This window comes from Bactrocera neohumeralis, chromosome 3 (assembly GCF_024586455.1).
Source record: "Bactrocera neohumeralis isolate Rockhampton chromosome 3, APGP_CSIRO_Bneo_wtdbg2-racon-allhic-juicebox.fasta_v2, whole genome shotgun sequence".
Taxonomy (NCBI): Eukaryota; Metazoa; Arthropoda; class Insecta; order Diptera; family Tephritidae; genus Bactrocera; species Bactrocera neohumeralis.
In genome coordinates, this window is record NC_065920.1 from 28,328,537 (window position 1) to 28,352,153 (window position 23,617).

Sequence of the window (23,617 nt, forward strand, 5' to 3'; positions counted from 1 at the left end):
AGACGGCTGACAGAAGTCGGGCAAGAATGGAGTAATACAGACGAACTAACGAGCTAAGGAGCGAGTGAGCGCCGAGTCGATAAGTGTTCGTGCAAGAATAAAATCGAATGAAAATAATTTCATTGAAAAAGTTATATTTAGTTCTACACTAAGTCCTTGGTTTAGTTGTAGTTGAAAAATAAAAGTGCAATATCGCGTTTCCAGTACTCAATTCTTATGAAAATCATATACATATGTGCATAAATAAAAAAAAATCCAATAAGTTGTAAGCACTGAAAAATTGAGTCGAACGTAAAAATCAACCCCAGAAGTTAAGAAAAAATCACCACCACATATTCGACACAAAAAAAAAATGAAAACATACCCAGACTCACCAAAAGTTTACACTGCCTGTATTACCACCATCACCAGCAAACAACTTCACAGACAATAGAAATATTCAAGAAAACCCTGTGTCTGCAGTAACAACAGCAGAGCGCAGTCAGTTTTCAACACTGTGTGCTAATCAAGTCTAAAATTTCATCATTCAGAAAATTTAGTCTCCACATTGTCACCTCAACCGCTTCTAAGTCGGGTTCGCATTCTAGTTCGCACGCAAACTTCAATCATATATGATTATCGTTTTGTTGTTATTGTTTCAATCGCTATGTTTATACTGTCAACGTCTGGTCCTGCATATACACGATCGATGGATCAATCCAAAGAATTCACGTCTACTTAAGGAAGCCGCTGAGACGTCCTCAGCTGCGACACGCAAGCTCCTGCTAGAGCAATACCATACTGGAGGCTTAGAGAGTAACAGACAGCCACGCAAACGAAACAATCTATCCACATGTGGTGGTGAACCAGATGGTGCTGGAGGCATTCTAGCTGAGGCTTGTCGTTTTTGCGCTAACAGTCCGCAGGGTTATTGTTGTCATCATTTTCATTTGCAAAAATTGGAAATACAGAAGGCACACAAGCAACAGCTACAGCAATCTAGCGGCTACCTGTCGACACAGAATCGGCCACGCTTCTGGCAGCCACTCTGCGGTGGCAGCACTTCGACGACGTTGGAGCAGACATGGGCGCAACGACGGCAGCAGCGTAAAGTAAGTCGTGAATTGAAGCGAAATTTGAAAAATCGATTGACTGTCACAACGTCACTACAACATCAAACACAACTACAGCAACAGCAACAACAAGAGCAGCAGCAAAACCCAATGCAAAAACAATATCAGCTTCAAAGGCAGTATTTGAGGCGACAGCAATATGAAGAGTTCATGAGAGCAAGAAACGCCGGCAATAATAGTAGCAGTAGTAGTTCTAGTAGTAGCAGTCCATTGTGGGATACGTCCACATCAAATTCATCCAGCGGCTACCAATCACCCTTCGCTTCGGTGTACAATGTTAATGGTTCGCTCTCTGATATCGATACCACGGACTCTGGTCTAGCGACCTCCATAGAAAGTGTTGCATATTATGGTGTTGAAGAGGCGGGATCTGTCGAAGAATTGTCCCCAAGTTTGGCTGTTGAACTAGAACTAGCGACAGCGAAGACATCCACAATAACAACAACTTACCTTTAAGTGACGAAAAACATAAAAACTACAGGTGAGTAAGTGCGCACATGCGTACATACCTATATGTAAAGGAATCTAAATAATATTTGTATTCAAACTGTGACTTATCCGAGTATTGAAATATGCTGGAATGATTTCTATTTGTTTTTGTCTTAGCCCAAAAATGTTTATTAACTTTTGCTGCCGCAAGAAATTCAATTGGAAGTGTTTCTCTTCACCATAACGTTGGAACACGTCCTCCAACTCCGGAATTCTCTAGACTTATTATCTTTTGGATATTTCTAAATAATATCAGAGTATAAAGACAGTGCGCTTTTTTCGGAATAATTCTCAAGAGGCAGTCGCTGAAGTATATAAGACATCTAGAACTCACACCGCTTCACCTAGTAATCGGGCAGGTAGCCAAAGGGGCTTGGCAGAGGAAAGGTAACCTCATCCCAGCGAATGAAGCCCTTAAGTGGTGAATTACTAGAGTCTCTTCTCCCAAGAGACAGCATTACGTAAAGAGTAAACTTCACTAGAAAGTTCAAAATTATCCTTCACAGTAAGGCTGCATAGAATGATTCCACTTTCGACCAACTGTTTAGGGATAATACAATCAACGACGGTACACCGACGGCTCGAAAATGTCAGAGAGAATTACTGCAGGGGTCGTAGAACCACCAAACTCCCCATACCTGTGGGAAATTTTCCCAGCATAGTCCAAGCAAAGGTCTTTGCTAAAAGACGATGAGTAGAGATAAGTCTCCAACGCAACTATCGCAATGAACGTATAGCCATACTCAACAACAGTCTAGCGACACGTAAAGCGATCTCTGCCTACGAGGTCAAATCGCTGTTGGTGCAGGAGTGTATAGAACGACTGAATAGTTTATCAGATCGTTACCAAGTGCAGCTTATCTGGGTGCCCGGTCACAAAGGTATAGCCGGGAATGAACTGGCTGTCGAGCTCACAGTATCGACCAACGTGTTAGGACCGGAATCTTTTATTGTGGTTGGTTCTCATACCATAATGGAGCTGCTCCGTAAGGCGGAAGGAGTAGGCAGGAAAGGTATTGGCAATAACTCCAAGGCATTTGCTATGCTAAGTTGCTAATAAAGTTTTAACTACGAAATCAACCTCCCAAAGGAAAAACTCCGGCTACTTGTCGCAGACTACACTGGCCATTGTAAGCTCAAGAAGCGCTTATGTAACACGGGCCTATCTTCTTGTGCAAATTGGCAGTCTGCAGACGCAAGATAAAGGCCCTTGGATCCATGTTTCCAAATAGCACCAAGCAATATATTGGAATTCATCAATGTGCTGGGGCTAAGTGAGTCGTTGTGACTTAGGAGAGGAAACAATAGACCTTAGGTCGCGGTGCATACCTCACTTATTTATTTATCTATCTATCTACGTAAGCATGTGCAGATCCAGGCTCCGATCGCAGTTCCGATCAACAAAAAAACTTCTTCCTAATCCCAGTTGAACTTTAGCAGTCAATGGCAAATCTTTCTTGCGTATTTTTGCTATGAGTATTATATACTATACATATATTATTTTGAAGGATACTTTTGAGGGTCGTTGGGCGTCATTCTACACGAGCTTCAGAAGAAAAGTAAGTTGCGGCATTTCATCCGATTTTCTCTTGGCTCTAGCAACTCACCCCAAAACTACTAAGTTTTGAAACCCAAAAAGTATTGACCACGCCAGAGGCGACGTCGTTCCATTTTTACCTCAAAACTTTTTAAGGTCGTAGATCGAATGATTCTTTTTCCTTGATTTCTTTGATTTGGTTGAAGATAGCGTTCCCATGCGAAATTCTGCTCGGCAATAAGTTGTGCTCGGGTATAAGGTGCTGATAAACCCAGCAAATAATTTTCATTATTTGAGCACACCAATTATTTTCCATCAATGAGCATGTTTGTATGTATGGGTGTATGTACGAATGATTGAAATATTTTTATTTCCTCAAAATCGTGTTTGTCGGTTTTTTTTTATTTTGTTTACTCATATCCAGCGAAATATTTTAGTAATCATTTTTAGTAAATATATTTTATAACCTTTCTCACTTCAACTAGATACAAGAACGGCAATCTTATTGGTACCTTAAACAATAACTATTAGCAGTTAAACGGCAACAGGCGAGCAGAGAGAATTGAAAATATCGACAACCAAGAAGACGCAGCGACACAAAAGGGTTCTCGAGACAAAGGACTTGTGCCGAGTGGGTCAAACGTGTAAGTTGTGTTGGCAGTGATACTAGATGAATGTGTATGTAACAAAACGTTTACCGTTATACAGGTGCAATTGAACAGGGCAAAGTGCTTTTGCAGGTGTGAAGAATACGCAACAACCGGAAGTGACCTTCTTTTCGTCAGACAACAGTGACTAGACTACTCAAATGCCAGAAATACAAAAACACCTGCCGCTTGTAGAATTCTCGTTTTCTAGATGCTAGAAACTGTCAAGTAGTGACCTTAGTAGTAACAGTAGAACACTACAAAAGTGCAACGTGGCACTGAAATCGATTATACTGTAGCTCAACAATTTAATTACAAGTATCTGGACGTACATACATACATAAGTTGTAACGTAAAAGTAAAGGCAGTAAAATGTCCTCGGATGACGACAATAATTCGTTAAACTCATCAGCCAAATCGGACGCAAGACTTAACGAACCGTTAAATGGCGCATCGATGCCGGCGCTGAATTCGTCGGCGGCCAATACAAATGCGGTTAATGGAAGTGGTGGTGGCGGAAGTGGAACTTCCTCTCAATTGGTGAGACGTAAAAAAGTCATGCCGCTGGAGCATGGCTGCGAGGACAATTGGACGTGGAGTAAACGGCATCGCTCGAAAGAAATAGTGCTGAGTGGTCCCAATAATCGCACAGTGCATTTTCATCCAAATTGGAGTAAAGGAACGGCGGGTGTACAAGGCAAACGCCCGCTGAATAATGGCCGCTTCTATTGGGAATTGCATGTGTCGCAGCGTGTCTTCGGCACCAGTATTATGTTTGGTATCGGCACAAAGCAAGCACGTAAGCATTTTTCTATATTTTCATACCGACATTCCCATCAATTCGAAATAGTACTCGTAAATCGTTAGTTTAAATCTCATCAGAAACCAATGTTTTTTAAAAAATTACGTCATCGGCTAGTATATGTTCGGTAGTCTTGAGCTCATGTCAACCGAATGGATATTTACATATAAAGCTCCTTGGGAGCGAGGCGATAAGCAGTAACAAACGCTTATTATATGTCACAGTTGTTGGCTCCAATTATATACAAGTTAAGAGTGATCCATTTCTAGGTTCCCTACTTCTTTCTTTGACATTTATTTTTTGAACACTATCTTTTTCCAATGTTGGCGGTGGATACGTCTCAGATGGTCCATCCGTTGAGTCTAAGTTCATTGACTCGTTCGAGCATTTCAACCGGCATCATTTTTGAAGAAAAATGGACCGATTATTGCATCGGCCCACAAACCACTTCAATCTGTTATTTTTTCTGGATGAAATGGCAACTCCTGAATCTCTTTGAGCCAGCAATGAGTCTCATAGCTAAACAAAATTTGGCTCGAAAACGTCGGGTCTTCTTGCAACTTTTCAAGAGCCCATAGAGCGAAGCGATGTCGCTTGGGAGGATCGAACGGTTCCTGTTGTTGCACAAGCTGTATTTTGTACGCTTTAAATTTAAGATCTCGGCGTAAAATACGCCAAGTCGTTCCATACGTCGGGCCGAGTTGATGCGAACGGTGCCGAATCGACTCTTCGCTGTCTTCGCACGCTCAGCTAGACCTTAAAGTGCTTGAGCTCGCTTTTCCCTTGAAATTTTTTAAGTTTGACGGTTGTCACAATGACAATTTTACTATTCACATCATTCTAACATTGCAGGACTTCACGCCAACTCCTTTCGGAATATGCTCGGTGAGAATGAACATGGCTGGGGTCTATCGCACAAGGGTGTGCTTTGGCACAAAGGTGTAGCGCTGCTGTACACTAAACGTTTCAAAGAAAATCACCCCACAGTTATAGGCGTGCTCTTCGATGGCATCGAGGGTACGCTCAGCTATTACAAAGATGGCAAATGTTTGGGTGTAGCTTTTAGGGGTTTAGATAAGGTAAGCAAAAATTATTGAATATATTAATTTGAAAATCTTTACATATGTATTAATCTATACAGATAAAGGAACCGCTATATCCGATTGTCTGCTCGACTGCGGCGAAAACTGAAATGACTCTGAAGTGTACGCGGCGGGATTTTGTAAATCTGCAAGATCGTTGTCGAGCCGAAATTATTAAGCACGTCAAGACGAGAGAGGATTTGGTAAAATTGAAATTGCCGCCACTCATTACGCAATATTTGAGCGAAGTGGTGAACGATGTGGCGCCACTGCGCCAAGTGGACAACTATGACATTTTATGCGATTTTTAAATTGTAACAGCTGACACTGCGTAAGTGGTATTTGGAGTAATACTAAAAGAACGGTGGTACTAACATGGGTATATGAGTGTGTGTGTGTGTGTATTTATACAAATTAAATATTGTAAATATAGTTTATAATTATAAATGCGTCCTTGTTTGCTGGAACATTTGAAAAAAATTTTAAAACTGCTTCAAATCACTCCTATCAGCATATGAGCAATCCGCGATGTAATTAATTTGGTATAAAATACATGAGAACAAGGTAGTAAGCTTATTGACAAGAATGTCAAATTCACATACAAGTGCAAAACAAAGCTATGACAACACGTTATCGGCGGTAGTTCAGAACGCAATTCGGTACACCATCTTTTCATAATTAAAATAATCGTCAATATTAATTGATAATAATTGATAATAATTAATCTTGTTAATGAGAAAACTAAAAAACGTAAACATTAGAGATTCTTATGCTCTTTAAATAGTACCATATTGAGCCCTGTAACGTTCAGCCACTTGTACAGCTGGCCTCACCTAAATGGTTATTGACAAATTGGCGTTTAAAATCGCTTTTCTACTTTGAAGCACAAAAGCTCAACGCGGAGAAGCGTAAATAGAATGTCAATGCATATTTTGAGGCGCAATCAGTATTTTTACTAAATTGTTAAAATTATTTCGATGATTAAAATTTGAGTTAAACTTTAATTTTAATTAATTTCTGAAGCGAAATATTGTTTAAAACAAGTGAGTAATAAGAGTTCTGAACAAATGTATTATAAATCTTAGTGCATAATTTAATAAACCGTGAAGTCCGCCGTGCCATATATTATGCAAGATATAGACTATATGCACTTGTATATAAACAAATCTGTCTATCTGCATTTGCTTCGATTATATGGTAAATTCGCTACTAAGGCACACACATACAAATAAGCAGGAAATTGTCGCATAAACTTTTTCATTGAAGTTTGTGTACTGTAAAGTCAACAAATTGTATACAAACTTGTGCATGAACATACATATATAGTATTTGAAGCTTATAACTACATAAAAGCTAGTCACTACAAATAATTATTAGATGTAAACAAAAACAATAATTAGACTTGCATTTATTAAAAAAAAAATAAAACTTAGGAAAACTTGAATGCAAGCGCAAGAAATTGAATAGGCGTAAACTAAGGCATGAAGAAATGAATACCAATACAAGTTTGACAAAAACATAAAAAATATTTAAAATTAAATATAGGTATATAGTAAAATTTAATCTATAAAAGATATAATTTTTGTATATTTGGTGTGATTTTTATATTTTTAATATGTGTTTTTAGATTTGATATATTTTTGTCATAAAAGCAGTTTTAAATTGCACTTTCAATGACATCTAGTTCCAAATCACTTTTATTTCAATCAGTATTATTATTATAATATTTTCCTCTTTGCTTGTAAATTCGCGTTTTTTTTTTGTTTTATGTTTTAATATAAACGAATTTGGAATATTTTCCTCTTTGCTTGTAAATTGACGTTTTTTTTTGTTTTATGTTATAATATAAAGGTATTTGGAATCAATATATACATATGTACATATGTATGTATGTACACGTCAGCGTAAAGAGCTGAACCGTTTTAGTCATGTCCGTCTGAATATACGCGAATTAGTCTCTCAGTTTTTGAGATATACAAACCGGCCAATCAAAACTTTGTTCTTGTAAAGAAACTTCTTTATTTGTGAAGGAGGTTAATGTTTCTTCTTTTTTTTTAAATTGTTATTTGTAAATTAATCGGAAAACATTTCGATAACTTTTCTTTATTTGACGTTTGTATGCCTATTCCATACACATAAATAAACTTAGCGTAAAATTATTTAAAAATACAAAGGCCTATTTGGTGCAATATTGTGATAACTTATAAGATTGTATTAGTATACATTTGCATTGCGGTTAATGTTCAGTTATTTTGTAAATTGTATACAAAGCATGTGTTTAAACACATATATAAATAAATATAATACATTTTACCCTGATCCTTCTTTGTAATTAGTTTGCTTTTTAAACGAACAATTTTTTTCTTATTGAATAACTCTGTTACTGTGTTGCTTTTTATTTTGTTCATTTGAGTTAAAAAAATTTCCGCCTATCCTAAAACTATTTAAAACGTTTTGCAAATATGCAAGGCTTTAATATTGAAAAATGTAAATTATCGAAAGCGGAATTGGGTGAATTCTAGTCATATAAGTTGTTGCACTGCTAGCGCAAAAATAAAAACGCCATCGGCAGTCAGCAATTTTAGAAAATAACTGTAATTAGTTAAGTTATTTGTTCAAATGTGAAAAATATTCAACAACACGCATTATAAAACTATTTATGTCTAATAAAAAAAACTATGTGTGTCTAAATAAGCGGGAAAGCATCTTAATTGTGTTGAAAGCATTCAGGTGGGTAAACTAAACGATCAAAATCAACTTTTTGTAGGAAAACTATTTTATTTTACGAGATATTTTCCGAAATTTGGCACAGATTATTGTGTACTGTATCGACAGAAAATATTCCTGAAGTAATTTTGAAACATAATCTGAATTGACTGTCCTTGGCCGGTTAAAAGTACGGGTCCGCCCCGTTTACTTAGACTCGATTATCATGAGAATGGACACAGATGATTTTCTAAGGTAACGGTATAATCTCCAAACGAATTGCTTAAATCGGACCACTATAGTATATAGCTGCTATACAAAGTAATCGACGAAATCAAGTTCTTGTGTAGATTCTTTTGTATGTGCGAAGCGTATTACCACTTCAGTGCAACCGGTTGCTGGTTTTTAGAAACAAACACAATATAGTGGTGGTGGTGAATTTATTGATTCTTATTACTGTACAATAAATACTTAGAAAATTCTATTTTACATACAAGTAGGCGGAGGAATATTAAGAAATAATAAAACTACACTAAATAATTAATAATAATTATGTATATACTTTTCTAAACGAAAATCTAAAACACAATTTGCTATTGTACGTTTGGGCAAGCGTTTGGTGTCGCAAAAAATATGGCATTAAACGGAAATTTTATTAAACCCGCTGTTTAATTTGTCCGCTTATAGCTCGTCAAGGAAATGATTTATATTCTGTAAATGATCGCCATAATCCGTAGCTTCACTGCCAACGAATGTGTCGTAATTGTTTAGTATTTCCAAATAGCTTAAGCGATCATCATGATCTTCATCTGTCGATACAAATAAATGATCGACCTCATCTGTAGCTATAGCCTCGCTATTCGGCACCACCCAGTTGAGTACTTCATTACCGGTTAGTAGACCATCCTCATTCTCATCCAAGTGATCGAAACGATCCTTTTCTTCAACTAACCATTCGCGGCTACGATCTTGACCTGCACTGCCAATATATTCCGCATAATCTATTTCACCATTATGGTTGGTATCTTTCTCCCGTAGCGTGTGTTCCAATACGATTGGTAACATTTCTGGATGTTCTTCTGGTGAATAAAAAAGCACATATTCTTTTGAATCCAATGCGCCATCTTTATTCAAATCTGCTGCATTGAATAGCTCCTTATCTGATTTAATCATTTCTTTCTCTTCATCGTAGCTATCGAAATCAATTAATTCCTTTTTTTCGTCTTCATTTTCCATTTCGAAAGTATCCTTAAGATATTCCTTCCATGTGACCTTTCCATCACCATCCGCATCGATTTCTTCCAAACGATCTGCTGCTTCCTCTTCACCAAGTTTTCTGTTTTTGTTTTTGAAATTGATATTAATTATTACATAACATATTTAAGTTATTAAATTTGTTTTTAGATATATTAATAGGTTTTGTTAATTTGTAAATACTTTATTATTAAAGCAATTAAGCGTATATGTATTTGGTTAGGGCTATTCTGACTAGCCAAAAAATTTAGAGTATTACATACATATATATCATAGAAATATTTTCTGAAAATTTGAAGTAAATCAGGTTTGTGTAAAACTTCAAAATGCTTTTTTTTTAATAGTGACCACTGTAACTTAAAAATCGCTAGGTAATTTCAATGAAATTATTATAACTTTTTGAAAACATGAAAAACTAATGCCTGGTCGAAAGAAAAAAAAAATTAACTCTTAGTTTTTTCCCCGAATATTTGGAAACCATTTTTCCAAGGGCGCCAGCTTGTTAATTTAACAAAAAGCTTCGAATAGGCCTAAAATGATGCTCTGTTAATGAAACAATTTGTTTTGTCTGATTGATTTTAGTTGAATCTCCAAGAATTAATTATGGTAACGGCAAGGAGCTTCGGTTGAAACTGGAACAACACAGACAGCGATTACTTTAAAATTATTACTTTTTTAATTTTGTCAAGTCGAAACTTTAGATAATTATGGTTGTACCTTATAAAATAAATTATTTACTGGACAAAAAAAAATTTGAAATTGTCTGACTACACCTAACCCCAAAGAAGATAATGAAAAAGAAATTCAAATTGTCTGATTAAAAGCAAAGGTAATGAATAAAGAAATTTGTCAAAAACATTTACAAAGCTTTTAATAAAAATATACATAATATTCGCTCGCTGATCTACATGTGTAACTACATGTATAATCATTTGTAATACTGGATAATATAATGTATGTGTATCTGTTTGTACCCCTATTATAATAAGAATAGACCAACGACATGGCAGTGAGGTTGATAAACCCATATATGTACCATACAAATTATGTAAGTTAATTTGAATTTTTACCGGCAAGCGGAGGCAACTAGCACGTGATTGTCGTGATGTTTTAAAATTTAAAGTAATATTTAGTGCTTTTTTAGAATGAAGATAATGAAAGCATTAATCAACAACATAAAACTCACTTAAAAGACCTTAAAATCCAAGCTTTTAGCTCATGACGCTCAACAAAGCCATCCTTATTTAAATCCATTAACTTTATAAGTACAAGCAATCGCTTTTTAGATTCCTCAGGTGTAAGTTTGTCGAATTCCTTTGCTTCTTTGAGGCTGCCTAAAAGAGGAAGGTAGAAAAACCGGTATACATAATTTTTAGTAAAATTACAATTCTAAAGAATGTTTATGCGGAAGTTTTTTGCCTCCATTCTTTCTCTTTAATAACTTATACAACATGTGTATGCATAAATAAGTTGGAAATAAAAGAAACACACGTGTATAAACAATTGACACGTCCCTTCAAAACGTTGGTAATGCCAACACCAACAACAACACAATCGTTGTGAGTTATAGGAAGCTAATTTATTCTTAAAGAATCTGCTCATAAATCCAGCAAGGTATTTTTTGTCATATTGGCAGTTTTTGCGCATTTATCTTTTATATTTAAACATCATATATCTAAAAAATTGTTTTATTAGAATTCAAAAAAATTTTGTAGACCAATTTAAATGCTTTTATGTCTGCTTTAATAGCGGAATGTTTAATGAATGTTAATAATTATTTAATGTTTTTAATAAATTGGTTTAGTAGCTAATAATAATTAAAGTAAATAAAGTAATATATGGAAAAATAATTTTTTGGCAATCTGATCATTTTGAAAATTTGAACTACCTATAAAAATACAATTTCCACTCACCTATTATTGCTTCATGATCAAATTCCACATTATGGTCACCGTCTTCATGATGATGTGCATCACGTCCAGCATATATTCCATCCTTAAGCCGTTCTTTACTATTATGTTTTTCGTGTTTATGAGCGTGTGCGACCCCTGCATACGCAGGTATAGAGTTAACAACTAGCACAAAGGCTAGCAACAAAAAGAAAATTCCTAGGTGCGACATTTTTCTATATGAATTTCACTTTAAACGTTCTTGTAGACCAAGGTCTTTGCCACTTGTGTGTGCGACTGTTTTTCTCTGTAGATTTAAATACACTAAGCCTATTTGAGTAAAAGGAATTTGACTTCGTCACCACTTTAAAATTCGAATACTTGAAATATTTATATTGGCAATATGGTACTTTCAAGGTGCTGTTATTAAGAAATATTCTCTTTGGTTTATATATTCACTTTGTAAACTTCATTTGCTATTATTTTCAATATTAATGCCACACGGTTAATTTGCAAACAAATGTAAAATGCTCTCAATTGCCCGCTACAGCTGCTGATCGCTCATCAACTGTCTCGCAGCATATACATTGAAATTAGGGAGCGTATATATGGAAATTTATGTAACTATATGCAAGCTCTGGCTACCGGCGATAATGCTCCTCACTGAAAAATTGAGTTAAGACTAAAATATTGTATATTTTCTTTTAGTGATGTATAGATATTTTCTATAGTTGCTCTTCGTACTACAGCATCCTGTAGGTATATAATATAAATAATAGCATGGGTGTATGTATATAAAACTGCACTGCTAAGTTTCCGATGCCATTCGGTATTGTAGTTTTATTATAACATTGTTTTAATATTAGATATTTTACCTTCGCGTAAACCTTTTAATGGTTCTTCCGTTACTTTCATGAATGGTAGAACAGCCATTCAATTGATTAAAACTACACTCATATTATCAGAATATATACCAAATGCTTATTTTTATTATTGTTTAGTTATTTTTGTTCTTGTTGACTCAGTTATCTGTTTGTTTATATATGAAAACATGCGCGAAAAGAAAAGAATGAAAACATTAATCGGAAGGCTCTTCCGACAACAACAGGGATGTTATGTTCCTTAATTTTTTTATCGATAAAATGTTTTGAAATTAACTAAATTTACATTACATTTGTATAAATCTTGTAAATAATGAGTGCCAGAAATTTAAAGAAAACAAATATTTAAATATTTAATTATAGAACAATAGAATGCAACAAAAAACTTTATTATAAGTGAACCTTTCGGCTAATATTTTTGTATTCTCCGTTAACGAGAAATTTATTAAATTAATAATACAGATGTTTAGCCGTCAGTTTTTTAATAATTAACTTTTCAGATTAATTGTGGTATATGACAATAATTAAAAATTTTAATCGGTCCTTTGTGGACAAAATTCTTACGATTTATTATCGTTTTCGATTACATTTTCTATTTTGCAATAGCAACACTGAATATTGAGTTTACCCTTAATTACGTGGCAGCTCGATAGGCTATAGACGATGTCTAGAAATGCTGCTGTCAATTTCGCAAGCAGAGACTTCATATTTTGTATGATTAGCAATATTTTTTGAAATATAAATTTTGAAATCAAATGTCAATTTAATATTTGACAGCTGTTGTCATTTCTGCAGAAAATTATGGTCAGGAAGGAGAAATGCCATGCAGGATGTTTGAGGTTTGGTTCCGTAAATTTATATTTAGCAAAGTAATAGCCATAACAGAAATTTTATAATAGTATAAATCTAAATACCATACATATGTACATAATAATTGTTAGCATATGTAACTGTTTGTGCATATTTTTTTTTGTTGAGTTGGTAAATGGACATTCCGTAATTCCCAATTTTTCTAAGATATATATACATTTGTCGAAAAAGTAGATTTATTACATTTTCCATTTTTCTCAGCTCACTGCGTTTCTAACAGATATATGTATCCAATGCAATTTTTATAATGATTATTGCATGATAACAAATGCCCACACAAAAATATTGCCAGTGGAGATGCGCGTTATTATTTATCCATTTTTGTTATATTATTTCTGACGTTTATGTAGAAAATTTTGAGTGAGAATCAGTAATAAGCCATCTGAAAAATACTATTAAATTAATAGAAAATCTGGTGAATTCGGGGTTTTTCAACAAAAATTTTGCATTTTGGTATAACAAATATTTATCTAAACAAGAGCACAACCATAAATTAACAACCACGAATGCGGTGAAAAACTACAATAAATATTAATAAAGTGAGTCAATCAAAGCAGCGTAATTTTATCTAAATTAATATTTTATCATAGCTACAGTGAATTAAAATGATTTGTGCTTATGAGGTTGCATAAATTAAATTGTGAAAGTTGCGACCAATGCTCTTGCAATTAAAAAATTGGACAGGTCGAAAGAGAACTGGTTATTTGGTTATTCATTTTGACTTTCAGACTTTTTTTTGCAGCCAAATATACAACAAGCTTTTACCATGCAGTACAGCACTTTATTGTTAAAAGTGAAAAGAATATATTACTGTTTCCTGAATATTTTATAGGTTGTTTTTAGTGGTGCTATTAAATATTAATATAAAGCTTATCATCAGAAATCATGCAAACAAAATATGTATGTGCATAATGTATCAATTTATTATGACCAATAAAAAAATGTTCTTACGTTCTCGCTGGAGGTAAAAAAATGTTGGCATAGGATAAGAATTAGCTAAACTTGCGCCTAATCAAGGAAAGCGGTAGCAGTACATACAATTTAATATTTATTTGATATTACTTACTTCCAAACACGCAATATAACTGTCATGCAATATTGTCCGTCTAAATAATTAAAGCGAACTACATACATATGATTGTTCGCAAGTGAAACATTTACTACTTGCATTTTTATACCTTGAATAGGGTACATAAAGTATGCCAAAAAGTCTGTAGCAACAAGAAGGAAACGTTGAACCCTTAACTCGGACATGTCTGCGACTAGCTAATTACTTTTTGAGATATCGACGCACGTCATTTTCTCGCCAAGAAGCTGTTAATTTTTTGGAATCGCCGATATCGGACGAATACAGCATATAGCCATTATACAAACTGAACAAAATTCAATCCTTCTAGAAAACCCTTTTTATTTGACAAGATATCTTCATGTCAAAAGCAATGATACAATTCCCTGAAGAAATTGTTTAAATCAGACTGTAGAATGTTTTTGTTTTTGAGAAGGGTATAATAGTTTTTGTGCAAAAAAGCCTGGTCTAAAAGCTTTAAAACAGCATATATACTTTATAGCATATCGTAACTACTGAATAAATTATTGAAAATCAGTTAGTTTAGAAGCTTTGTCGTGATTGTTTGAAGGTGTTCGTAGTTTTCGCACACGTTTGACTATCAGATTTAAAAGCGTTTTACTTTTGTTTGCTACCTGAATAATTTATGGCAATTTACTGACTTACGATACTCAATTCATTACGTTACTCAATAAAGTGATTGACTGATTAATTGATACTTAGGTTTCTTCGCCGTCGCTATTGTAAAAGTGTTCTCACAATTAGAGTATAGCTGACGCCATCGTTATTGGACAAATGCCTTACATTATCATACGCGGCAATTTAGCGTCATACAGCCATAAATATCCCTGGCGTGTCTTGGTTTCCGGCCTAAAAGGTAAAAAATAAAAACCTATGAACGCATTATGTATGTATGTATGTTTTTTACTCAAATATCTTGTTGTAACTCTTTTGTTGCTGTTTTGATTTTTTTCTACTTGAAACATGCTAATTATCTTAATCAAATCGCTAAAAGTTTTGTTTATATTTTTTAAATTTTTTACCCTTGCAACCTGTTGCTACAGAGTATTATTATTTTGTTCATTTGTTTGACTGCCCGTGCAAGCTGTAATTTGAGTAAAAATTGAGATATCTTGATGAAACTTGGTACACGTGTTTCTTGGAACCATAACAATGCCATAGATGGGCGGAATCGGAATATCCGTCACCCACAGAAACTTGATCGAAACCGATATATACAAAATTGTAATTTGGTGCAATGTGTCAGAGTAGAAAGAAGCATCTGTGATTTTAAATATTCTTAATTTTATCCATTTAAACTTCGAATAATACATGTTGGACTTCTTCGCAACGTCTTTTTTTTTAATAAAATTAGCCAATATCAAAAAATATGCCTCCGACTTTGGCTTTTCAAAATTGCGAGAGTATAAAATGTTCGGTTACAACCGAATTTATCTCTTACTTGTATTCATTGCTTTTACTTCACAGAAGCAATTAGTGTCTACCATAGGCTATGATAAGGTTATATATACAAATAATGAGTATATGTACCATATACATATGTATGTAGCAATGTGCACGTTCCAGTTTATCGCAGGTGTGTGACATTTTTATACGGTAGCTACAGAATGATTAAATAGTTTATACATATGTATTTATATGTACCTGCTAGAAGTGTGCACACTATAACGAAATTGGGAATAGCTAAATGCATAAAAATACTTATTTCAAATATTACATTATTTTTAATGGTATACACTATTGAAATACGAAAAAGGCAAAAAAATGGTAATTTTCAGAAATTTCACGTTAGGTGTGTCCCATAAAAATCCAATAAATAACCTTAATGCGGTTAAAATAACTAACCTATGTACATAAGTATGAAGATATGTATGTATGCGCAGTACCTTTGGGCTTTCTGCGCGTGTTTAGATACACGTACTTAATGTTAACCAACTGATATGTAAAAATGATATTTCGTATATACATATGCACAGTTGTTCATAAAATAATAGAAGTGCCAATTTTAAAAATGTATTTATTATATATTTTCTGGATCACATGCAATTGATGAGGTACAATAGCCGTACACATAACGGGATATTAACATTAAAACACGGAATACATTTTTAAGATTGTTATTTTTCGTTCTAGTTATCGGAGACCATTATTATTGCTTTCCAACAAAAATAAAAATTAGACACCTAGTCCTTGTGACGATCCCGATATAGGGTTACAGAACAAAAAGTCCACGAAAAGTACCGCTAGTGATAAAGAAACTCAAGGCAATTTGCAAAAAAAAAAAAATATTAGCTATTCAGTGAAATATTAATTATTTTATTGTCTAAAGGTTTGAAACCGCTTTAATTTAAAATTTTTTAGACTTTTCCATACTACATAGAATACTTCTAATTTTATGTAGAACTAGTTTTTCCGTTGATTTAATATAAACTGTGATATAACATGTTATTTACACTCAATTGAAATATGTATATACAAACATATGGACTATGGAAATATTAATACATACATACATAATTAGTGAATATGTGTACATACATACATAAGTATGTACATATGTATATCTAAAATTTTTGTGACAAAAAAACTTTTTCTTATATAAAATTTAAAAATTCCTTTTATTTATGTGTCATTCCTATTTTTTTGTGAACAACTGTATGTACTAAAGTCAATTTATATACTGTTTTCACCCATGCAATATTTTGCAGTAAAATACACTGAATGACGCACCGCCGGCAAATGACATGAGCAAAGAACAGGAGAAAACAAGCAAAACAAATCAACATGAAACAAAATTAAAACAAAAATTAAATAACGCAGCCAAACAACAATTTAATAGCAGCTCAACTGCTTGCCAACTCTATCCGAATGGAGAGAGGAGCATTCACTTCAATTTTATTTAATGCCAATTCATTCCATTCACGGACGTCGTTTAGTGATTTTGTGCCATATGCTGGCTAGTTCCCAGTAAAAGTAAAAGCAGCCGCAGCTACAAATCAATTTACCATATATGTAATATCAGTGTACTTGTGGAAAAATCTAAAAATATTAACATTTGAATTTTACATTGCTGTTTAGTCCATTTGCAAATCTTCAAATGCTTCTATTCGTACGTCTCGCCGATTGACTTGTTAAATCTAAGTTCATGCGCTTTGAAATTGCAAAACAAGAAAAATATTTCAATTAAAATCGAAAGTGTATTTATGTTTTTGCGTATTAAGAATAACGTTGACTATACAAATTTTACATTTGCAATACCGTGCAATTTGTGTGAAACAGAAGAAAACACCTTTTAGAAAGAGATCGTGACGATTCACTTGTTTTGCAAATTAAATACGTTCATAATACGAAGGCTAGTGCGTGTGAATGACTTAATTTTTTCGTTTGCTTTTGTCAATTACTGCATTTTTCCCTAAGAACGTTCATACCTGAGTATGTTCATTTACATATGTACTTATATGTATGTAATTATGTAAATACTCATACACTGTGCTGCTAAACTTTTCTTTGACACAAACGTCAATGAACTCCTTGATAAAATTCGATATATCTTTGAATACTTCGTATAATTTTGTGTTGTGTCCGCAAATATGTATGTGGACATTTTATTGATTCCTGCGATGAAGTAATCCTTCGCCCTGAATTCGATCGAGACCTACAGTTGTGGCCAAGCACCAACACCACCCTGCTAATTACAATCGTCACTCATTGTGATGACATCACTTGTGATTTTGCTTTAAATTTCTTTATTATATTGTTTAAGTCTGCTTTTGTTCGCTATTCTTTATCTATCACTCGTGAAATTTTATACTTGCTTGTATTGTGCAAAGCTTTTTTCGTTGTTTATTTGGATCTTAATTTTTCAATATCGCAAACGAGTTTCCAAACAAATTTGCTGGCATTTTTATTTTTACGAAAGCTCCAAAAATTATTGTTGTTTTTAATACAAATCGATTTGTTATTTCTACGTTTATTTCTTAAAAATGTTTTAATATTTTCCCATTACAATAAAATTAATGTTTTTTATATATTTTACAGCGGATGAAATTGAGCAGTTGAATAAATTTTCATGTGGCGGTTACAGTGATGAGACAACAATAGTTTATCTGGTGCATCCATGTCGAATTTTATCAGCGCTTGAGGTACATATGTACATAAGATTTACTTAATTTTGTACACAACATAATGCAAATATTTTAAGAACTTTATCTTTTATCCGCAAATTTGTTCGGTAAATAGAAAATTGCAAAGTATGAAGGATTGGATTTTATAAGAAGCTTGTATTTCGGCAGAAGTTCCGGAGGAAAGAAGAGTTTTATACTTTAATTAATATTTTGGATTTTTATATCTTATCTCACAAACTACTAAAGCTATTTCAACCCAACTTGCTAAATGAGTAAAACAGTTATTAATCACTCCCACTCCCCATATAACGGTTATGTTGAAAATTACTAACAGGAAATAACTCCGTCGAAGGCATTTAGTTTTACACCCGCGCTGGTACGGAAGCGTTTTATAGGGGTCGGTATCAAAATTGAACAATGTGTGGCACCGCTTTAGGCGAAGTATTTTATGTCAGGAACCTAATCGACTAATTTCAACAATATTTGGTGCGTGACAAGAACCTCGGCTACTTCCTATATATAAAAATTGTAAATTCCATATGAATATTTCACTTTACAGCATATAAATCAAGTGCTAATAAAGTGATAGAAATATAGTATAATCGTTGTTGAATATTTAATGCAATCAGCGTACAACGTTTTCTGCCCTCAATATACTCTATATAGCGATTTCCGACTTTTCATATGATGTAAAATCATTTATCCCTTATAAATATTAATTCCGATGCTCTGGTTGTGGTTTTCCTCATCAACTCAATGTATTAAATTTATCATCTTCGGTTGAATTTATGTCATATATATCTTATTTGAGTAGCATTTTCATATAATTTTCGCTGACACGAAGTAAAATATAGCATTAAAACTAAGTGAGCACATGACCTTCAACAAATTAGTAAGATACCGAATTTAATTGATTTCCATTCACGATTTCGTCCAATAATGGATTTTGAATTCTTTCACAAAATTTTTTAATATGAAATTTTGCCAACACCTGTAAGTATTTTCCCCGGCTGTGATCCATGCTAGTTGCAAGAGTATGAAATATTCGATTACACTCGAACTTAGCCCTTCCTTACTTGTTAATATTTTTCGTTTATTGCGTTCGGGTGTGTCATGTTATTCTTAATGAGTCCAGTCTACTCAAACCGCTGTCATTAACATGACTATTCATTTTTTATGTAAATGTAAATGTAGATGTTGCTGACGACTGTCATTTGTGGGAACCCAGTTATTCATTTTGGTTGGTCAGAATTAAGCCATTTCCTTGTAAATTTTATAGCATCTTTTATTCTTATTATTCCGCGGTGGCCTATATATTTCCATATTTACGGTATTATTAGAATAAAATGAGGTTATTTAAGTTTTTTGTTGTAACAAAAATGACAATACAAAATATAAGTTCGTAAAAGCGACGCAAATGTTCTTCCATGAAAAAGAGTGATTAAACATATTAGAAACAATTTAAAATATAGTAAACTAATAAATTTAATGAAATGTTGATATTAACGCACACTGTTATATATGTATATATATAAAATATATATAAAATACAGTTTAATCTTTCAATATATTTCAACTAATTTTCGTTTGTATTTAGATTTTAGGTTTTCGTGTGGTCGCTTCTTCCTCAACATCCGTTAAGCAGGACTACAACGAGTATATGTGGACTATGCGCAAAGAGTTCCACGAACCAGAGCCGCTAGAAACAGAATCCGTTGTGCGTGAGAATCTTTCGAATATAGGACGCGAAGCAGCTGGTTTGGGCAGCTATCACAAAGTTGACTCGCCTGAATAAGAAATTAAATAAAGTAAACATAAAATATACATACATATGTAACTCTATATGTGATTTCTAACGAAAGCTCGTGACTAGCCTCTGATCTCCCCGCCACGAGAAAAACATATGCAAAAAGTCAAAAGGAGGTGGATTAAAGAGATTGAACAACAACAAAAATAACGTTGCATCACGAAAAAGTACGCGCGCAAAGTTAGAACAAATTAGTTTCAACAAACGAGTGCAATCGAAACAGTTTTACTAATTACAGAATACAACAATATCAAAAGCTATCGCTGTGCTTAACGCGCATAGTAGTGAAAGAAGAAAACATAATTTAGAAGTAATTTTGTTGAAATCATAAAAAAGACTTTAGAAGAAATTAAGTTTTACACTTTTAATTTCTTCGTTTTTTGTTTTATTATTAAATTGCATTTAAACTAAATTTTCCACCAACCAAAGCATAGTGACAAGTTGAACAAAAACTAAAGAAACAAGTGTTGCAAAAAAAAATGGACGCCCAAATACCAACACAAGCGCCCGCACAACCTGTGCCCGCAGAGGCGCAACCCGCCCCCAGCAACCCGAACACCAATATCGGTGCTGCAGCAGCAGCCGTTAATTACGTCACCACCACAGCTACATCATCGGTGGCTGCCCAGACGGCGACCTCAACAAACTCCGTGCCGAATTCGGTGGCGAATGTTGTTACCATACCCGTACCGATTGTACAAAACGAAGAGAACTACACATATGTGACGGTGAAGGGCTCGTTGCACGATCGCTCATGCGCCGTGTTCGGTCTTAACGATACGGAAATCCAAGCGTTGTCCAAACGTTTCGGTAACGGCTTAAAGGGTGCCGTGAATGGTGTAATGGTAACGATTCCACCGATGGATATGGTAAACACATTGGCGCAATTGAGCTATAAAGTGATTTGTAGTTGTGGTGAGGCGGAGATCAGTTGGACTATGCAACGTGAAATTTAAACCACCCTTCTTCGTAGCATGACAGCCGAACAACTAAAGTTTAATACTTATTGAAATTTGCAAATTTAATTGTTAACAAAAAGACATAACCGACAGATTTACATAAATGCTATGCTACACAAAAAGAATAATGAAAATATCTAGTGTATTCAACAAATATTTAATACTAAAAACATACGTATAAAACTAAAAGTTTAAGAAAATTGTAAACATATTATTTTTCTTTGTTAGGAGTTAAAAAAAAAAAACTTTTTTCCAAAACCCCAAAAATAAGTGTTGAATTTCTCATTTAGCTAAAAGCGAAATTAAAAACGCAAATTGGTTCACATCATAAACATTGAAAAGCACACATTAGAAATATACATACATAAATCGAACAAAATTCAAAAGAACTTAAAAAGTAAAATTATAAACATTTAGTAAAAATGGATCAACATGACGCGGATCACTGCAAGTGTCACAAGCAGGCGGCGCCAGCGCAACAAACGCTAACTGATATGGAATTCGATCGCGGAATCTGGAATGCAGGTGCGATTGAACGAAATTCAAATAAAACTTTAAAAACAATCTTTCTATAATATTAACTAGAGCATTTCTATAAAAAAAAACGTGACTTCGGTTTGCACCGAAGCTAGTATACCCTTCACAGGTGCATTTCTTATAGCATGAAAGTGTATAAAAAGACCTCTAATTTGATTTTGATTGATCAGTTCGTACGGGAGTTACATGCTATAGCAGTTCGATCTGAACAAATTCTTCGGGAATTATACTGTTGCCTTGGAGAATAATCCTTGCCAAATTTCATGAGGATATCTTGTCAAATGCAAAAGTCTTCCATATAAGGGCTGAATTTTTATCGACCAGTTTGTGGTTGTTCTTATTGTTGTTGTTGTAGCGGCAGAAAACACTCTTGAAGTAATTTCGAGGCATGGTGCCGACTTGACAGTCCTTGTTCGGATAAAAATCCGGATCCATTCCGATAACTTAGACCCGACTGTTGGTAGTTGTTGTAGCGGCAGAAAACATTCCTGAAGTAATTTCGAGGCATAATGCCGAGTTGACAGTCCTCGGCCGGATAAAAATCCGGGTCCGTTCCGATTACTTAGACCCGACTGTTTGTAGTTGTTGTAGCGGCAGAAAACACTCCTAAAGTAATTTCGAGGCATGATGCCGAGTTGACAGTCCTTGGCCGGATAAAAATCCGGATCCGTTCCGGTTACTTAGACCCGACTGTTTGTAGTTGTTGTAGCGGCAGAAAACATTCCTAAAGTAATTTTGAGGCACGGTGCCGAATTGACAGTCCTTGGTCGGATAAAAATCCGGATCCGTTCCGATTACTTGGACCCGACTATCGTGGGAACGGTTTTTATGGTTTCGATTAGCACGCTTGTACACAGACAGTCAGGCATGTCTAAATCGACTCATTCTTATGTTTTATAGGGTCTCCAATGTTTCTTCGCTCACTTGTGAATTAGTAGGTTAGTCTCGTTTAAAATCTTCTTTTATCGGTTTACTTTTCTTTCCCTGCAGCCATCTACAATGAGCCGGAGCGCGTGCGCAATTTCATTGGCCGCGGCAAATCCATGGACCGCGATGATTTCGACTACACTGCGCTTCATTATGCAGCGCGCAATGGCAACGTGGAAATATGCAAAATGTTAATCGAAGATGGCAAAGCCGACGTGGATGCCATCACCAAGGCGGGCGCCACAGCCTTGCATCGCGCTGCCATGATGGGTAATTATATATATTGCACGCCATTAATTAATATTCCAATTAAAGAAATTTTGTGTTGCTGTTTTAGGTCATCTAAATGTTGTGAAATTACTGGTTGCTGCGAAAGCTAATCTCCAGCTGCAAGATGAATACGGGCAGACTGCGCTGCATCGTGCTGCTATCCGTGGACACTTGGATGTTTGTAAATTTTTGTTGGAGCAGGATCCGAAATTGAAGGAAATCAAGGATAAGAAAGAGAAAATCCCCTACGAATATATAATGGAGAATGCCAACGACGATTTCAAAATATTACTTAAGCCTTAGAGTCGAAGTGAAGGAGCATACAAAGTAACTAAAGCAAACAGAAAATGCGACCGAAGCATAATTAGTTGAAAAAAAGTATCAAGCAAAGACGCAAAAGCGAAATCTTAGCTGCATTTTTACACAGAGGCATACATTGATTTCGATGTGGTGCAATTTGGTTACATACATATATACATACATATGTATGTATATGTATATTAATCCGTTTTGTAGTATTTTATTAGTTTAAAATATAAGAAAACTGCATTTTATTTAGGAAACCAAATACATTTGTTTCGAAAGCATTGTTGGAATAAAAGTTTGGCATTTTAGATATTTGGATGTATTGCAATGT

The 23,617-nt window shown here is 34.4% G+C and overlaps 6 protein-coding genes across 10 annotated transcripts; 5 read left to right on the forward strand and 1 right to left on the reverse strand.

Moving 5' to 3' along the window:
• LOC126753298 (myb-like protein I) lies at positions 1-1,587 on the forward strand. Its single transcript, XM_050464636.1, has one exon. It carries the CDS (start codon positions 612-614, stop codon positions 1,566-1,568), a length of 957 nt encoding a protein of 318 aa, XP_050320593.1. The 5' UTR covers positions 1-611; the 3' UTR covers positions 1,569-1,587.
• Positions 1,588-4,018: 2,431 nt separating this feature from the next.
• On the forward strand, positions 4,019-8,363 carry LOC126753299 (SPRY domain-containing SOCS box protein 3). Its single transcript, XM_050464637.1, has 3 exons — positions 4,019-4,584; positions 5,440-5,666; positions 5,729-8,363. The coding sequence occupies exons 1-3, from the start codon at positions 4,158-4,160 to the stop codon at positions 5,978-5,980; spliced, it is 906 nt and encodes a 301-aa protein (XP_050320594.1). The 5' UTR covers positions 4,019-4,157; the 3' UTR covers positions 5,981-8,363.
• A 435-nt stretch (positions 8,364-8,798) lies between these two features.
• On the reverse strand, positions 8,799-12,566 carry LOC126753294 (reticulocalbin-2). 4 transcript variants are annotated; one of them, XM_050464632.1, is made up of 4 exons: positions 12,394-12,566; positions 11,543-11,825; positions 10,816-10,963; positions 8,799-9,711 (listed from the first exon to the last, which is right to left on the reverse strand). In XM_050464632.1, exons 2-4 carry the CDS (start codon positions 11,748-11,750, stop codon positions 9,057-9,059), a joined length of 1,011 nt encoding a protein of 336 aa, XP_050320589.1. In that variant the 5' UTR covers positions 11,751-11,825; positions 12,394-12,566; the 3' UTR covers positions 8,799-9,056. The 4 variants fall into 4 exon arrangements, with proteins under 4 accessions (XP_050320589.1, XP_050320587.1, XP_050320586.1 ...); XM_050464630.1 differs by having other exon boundaries at positions 11,543-11,848; XM_050464629.1 differs by having other exon boundaries at positions 11,543-12,181.
• Positions 12,567-13,604: 1,038 nt separating this feature from the next.
• Positions 13,605-20,289, forward strand: LOC126753318 (uncharacterized). Of its 2 annotated transcripts, XM_050464673.1 has the most exons (4): positions 13,605-13,808; positions 15,059-15,212; positions 18,395-18,498; positions 20,078-20,289. In XM_050464673.1, the coding sequence occupies exons 2-4, from the start codon at positions 15,131-15,133 to the stop codon at positions 20,273-20,275; spliced, it is 384 nt and encodes a 127-aa protein (XP_050320630.1). In that variant the 5' UTR covers positions 13,605-13,808; positions 15,059-15,130; the 3' UTR covers positions 20,276-20,289. The 2 variants fall into 2 exon arrangements, with proteins under 2 accessions (XP_050320630.1, XP_050320631.1); XM_050464674.1 differs by lacking the exon at positions 13,605-13,808 and having other exon boundaries at positions 14,873-15,212.
• A 31-nt stretch (positions 20,290-20,320) lies between these two features.
• On the forward strand, positions 20,321-21,453 carry LOC126753314 (uncharacterized). The gene has a single exon (XM_050464666.1). The coding sequence runs from the start codon at positions 20,767-20,769 to the stop codon at positions 21,241-21,243; it is 477 nt and encodes a 158-aa protein (XP_050320623.1). The 5' UTR covers positions 20,321-20,766; the 3' UTR covers positions 21,244-21,453.
• A 212-nt stretch (positions 21,454-21,665) lies between these two features.
• LOC126753310 (ankyrin repeat domain-containing protein 39) lies at positions 21,666-23,604 on the forward strand. Its single transcript, XM_050464663.1, has 3 exons — positions 21,666-21,771; positions 22,774-22,980; positions 23,048-23,604. Exons 1-3 carry the CDS (start codon positions 21,669-21,671, stop codon positions 23,281-23,283), a joined length of 546 nt encoding a protein of 181 aa, XP_050320620.1. The 5' UTR covers positions 21,666-21,668; the 3' UTR covers positions 23,284-23,604.
• The last annotated feature ends 13 nt before the right edge of the window (positions 23,605-23,617 follow it).

Excerpts from the sequence above, each read along its gene's own strand:
- LOC126753298 (XM_050464636.1), top strand. The coding sequence starts at position 612 with ATGATTATCGTTTTGTTGTTATTGTTTCAATCGCTATGTTTATACTGT.
- LOC126753299 (XM_050464637.1), top strand. The coding sequence starts at position 4,158 with ATGTCCTCGGATGACGACAATAATTCGTTAAACTCATCAGCCAAATCG. Across the intron at positions 4,585-5,439 it reads TATCGGCACAAAGCAAGCAC|GACTTCACGCCAACTCCTTT; the intron begins GTAAGCATTTTT and ends CTAACATTGCAG. Across the intron at positions 5,667-5,728 it reads CTTTTAGGGGTTTAGATAAG|ATAAAGGAACCGCTATATCC; the intron begins GTAAGCAAAAAT and ends TAATCTATACAG.
- LOC126753294 (XM_050464632.1), bottom strand. The coding sequence starts at position 11,750 with ATGTCGCACCTAGGAATTTTCTTTTTGTTGCTAGCCTTTGTGCTAGTT. Across the intron at positions 10,964-11,542 it reads TGATCATGAAGCAATAATAG|GCAGCCTCAAAGAAGCAAAG; the intron begins GTGAGTGGAAAT and ends TTCCTCTTTTAG. Across the intron at positions 9,712-10,815 it reads TGGATTTTAAGGTCTTTTAA|AAAACTTGGTGAAGAGGAAG; the intron begins GTGAGTTTTATG and ends AAACAAAAACAG.
- LOC126753318 (XM_050464673.1), top strand. The coding sequence starts at position 15,131 with ATGCCTTACATTATCATACGCGGCAATTTAGCGTCATACAGCCATAAA. Across the intron at positions 15,213-18,394 it reads CTTGGTTTCCGGCCTAAAAG|CGGATGAAATTGAGCAGTTG; the intron begins GTAAAAAATAAA and ends TATATTTTACAG. Across the intron at positions 18,499-20,077 it reads GAATTTTATCAGCGCTTGAG|ATTTTAGGTTTTCGTGTGGT; the intron begins GTACATATGTAC and ends GTTTGTATTTAG.
- LOC126753314 (XM_050464666.1), top strand. The coding sequence starts at position 20,767 with ATGGACGCCCAAATACCAACACAAGCGCCCGCACAACCTGTGCCCGCA.
- LOC126753310 (XM_050464663.1), top strand. The coding sequence starts at position 21,669 with ATGGATCAACATGACGCGGATCACTGCAAGTGTCACAAGCAGGCGGCG. Across the intron at positions 21,772-22,773 it reads TCGCGGAATCTGGAATGCAG|CCATCTACAATGAGCCGGAG; the intron begins GTGCGATTGAAC and ends CTTTCCCTGCAG. Across the intron at positions 22,981-23,047 it reads GCATCGCGCTGCCATGATGG|GTCATCTAAATGTTGTGAAA; the intron begins GTAATTATATAT and ends TTGCTGTTTTAG.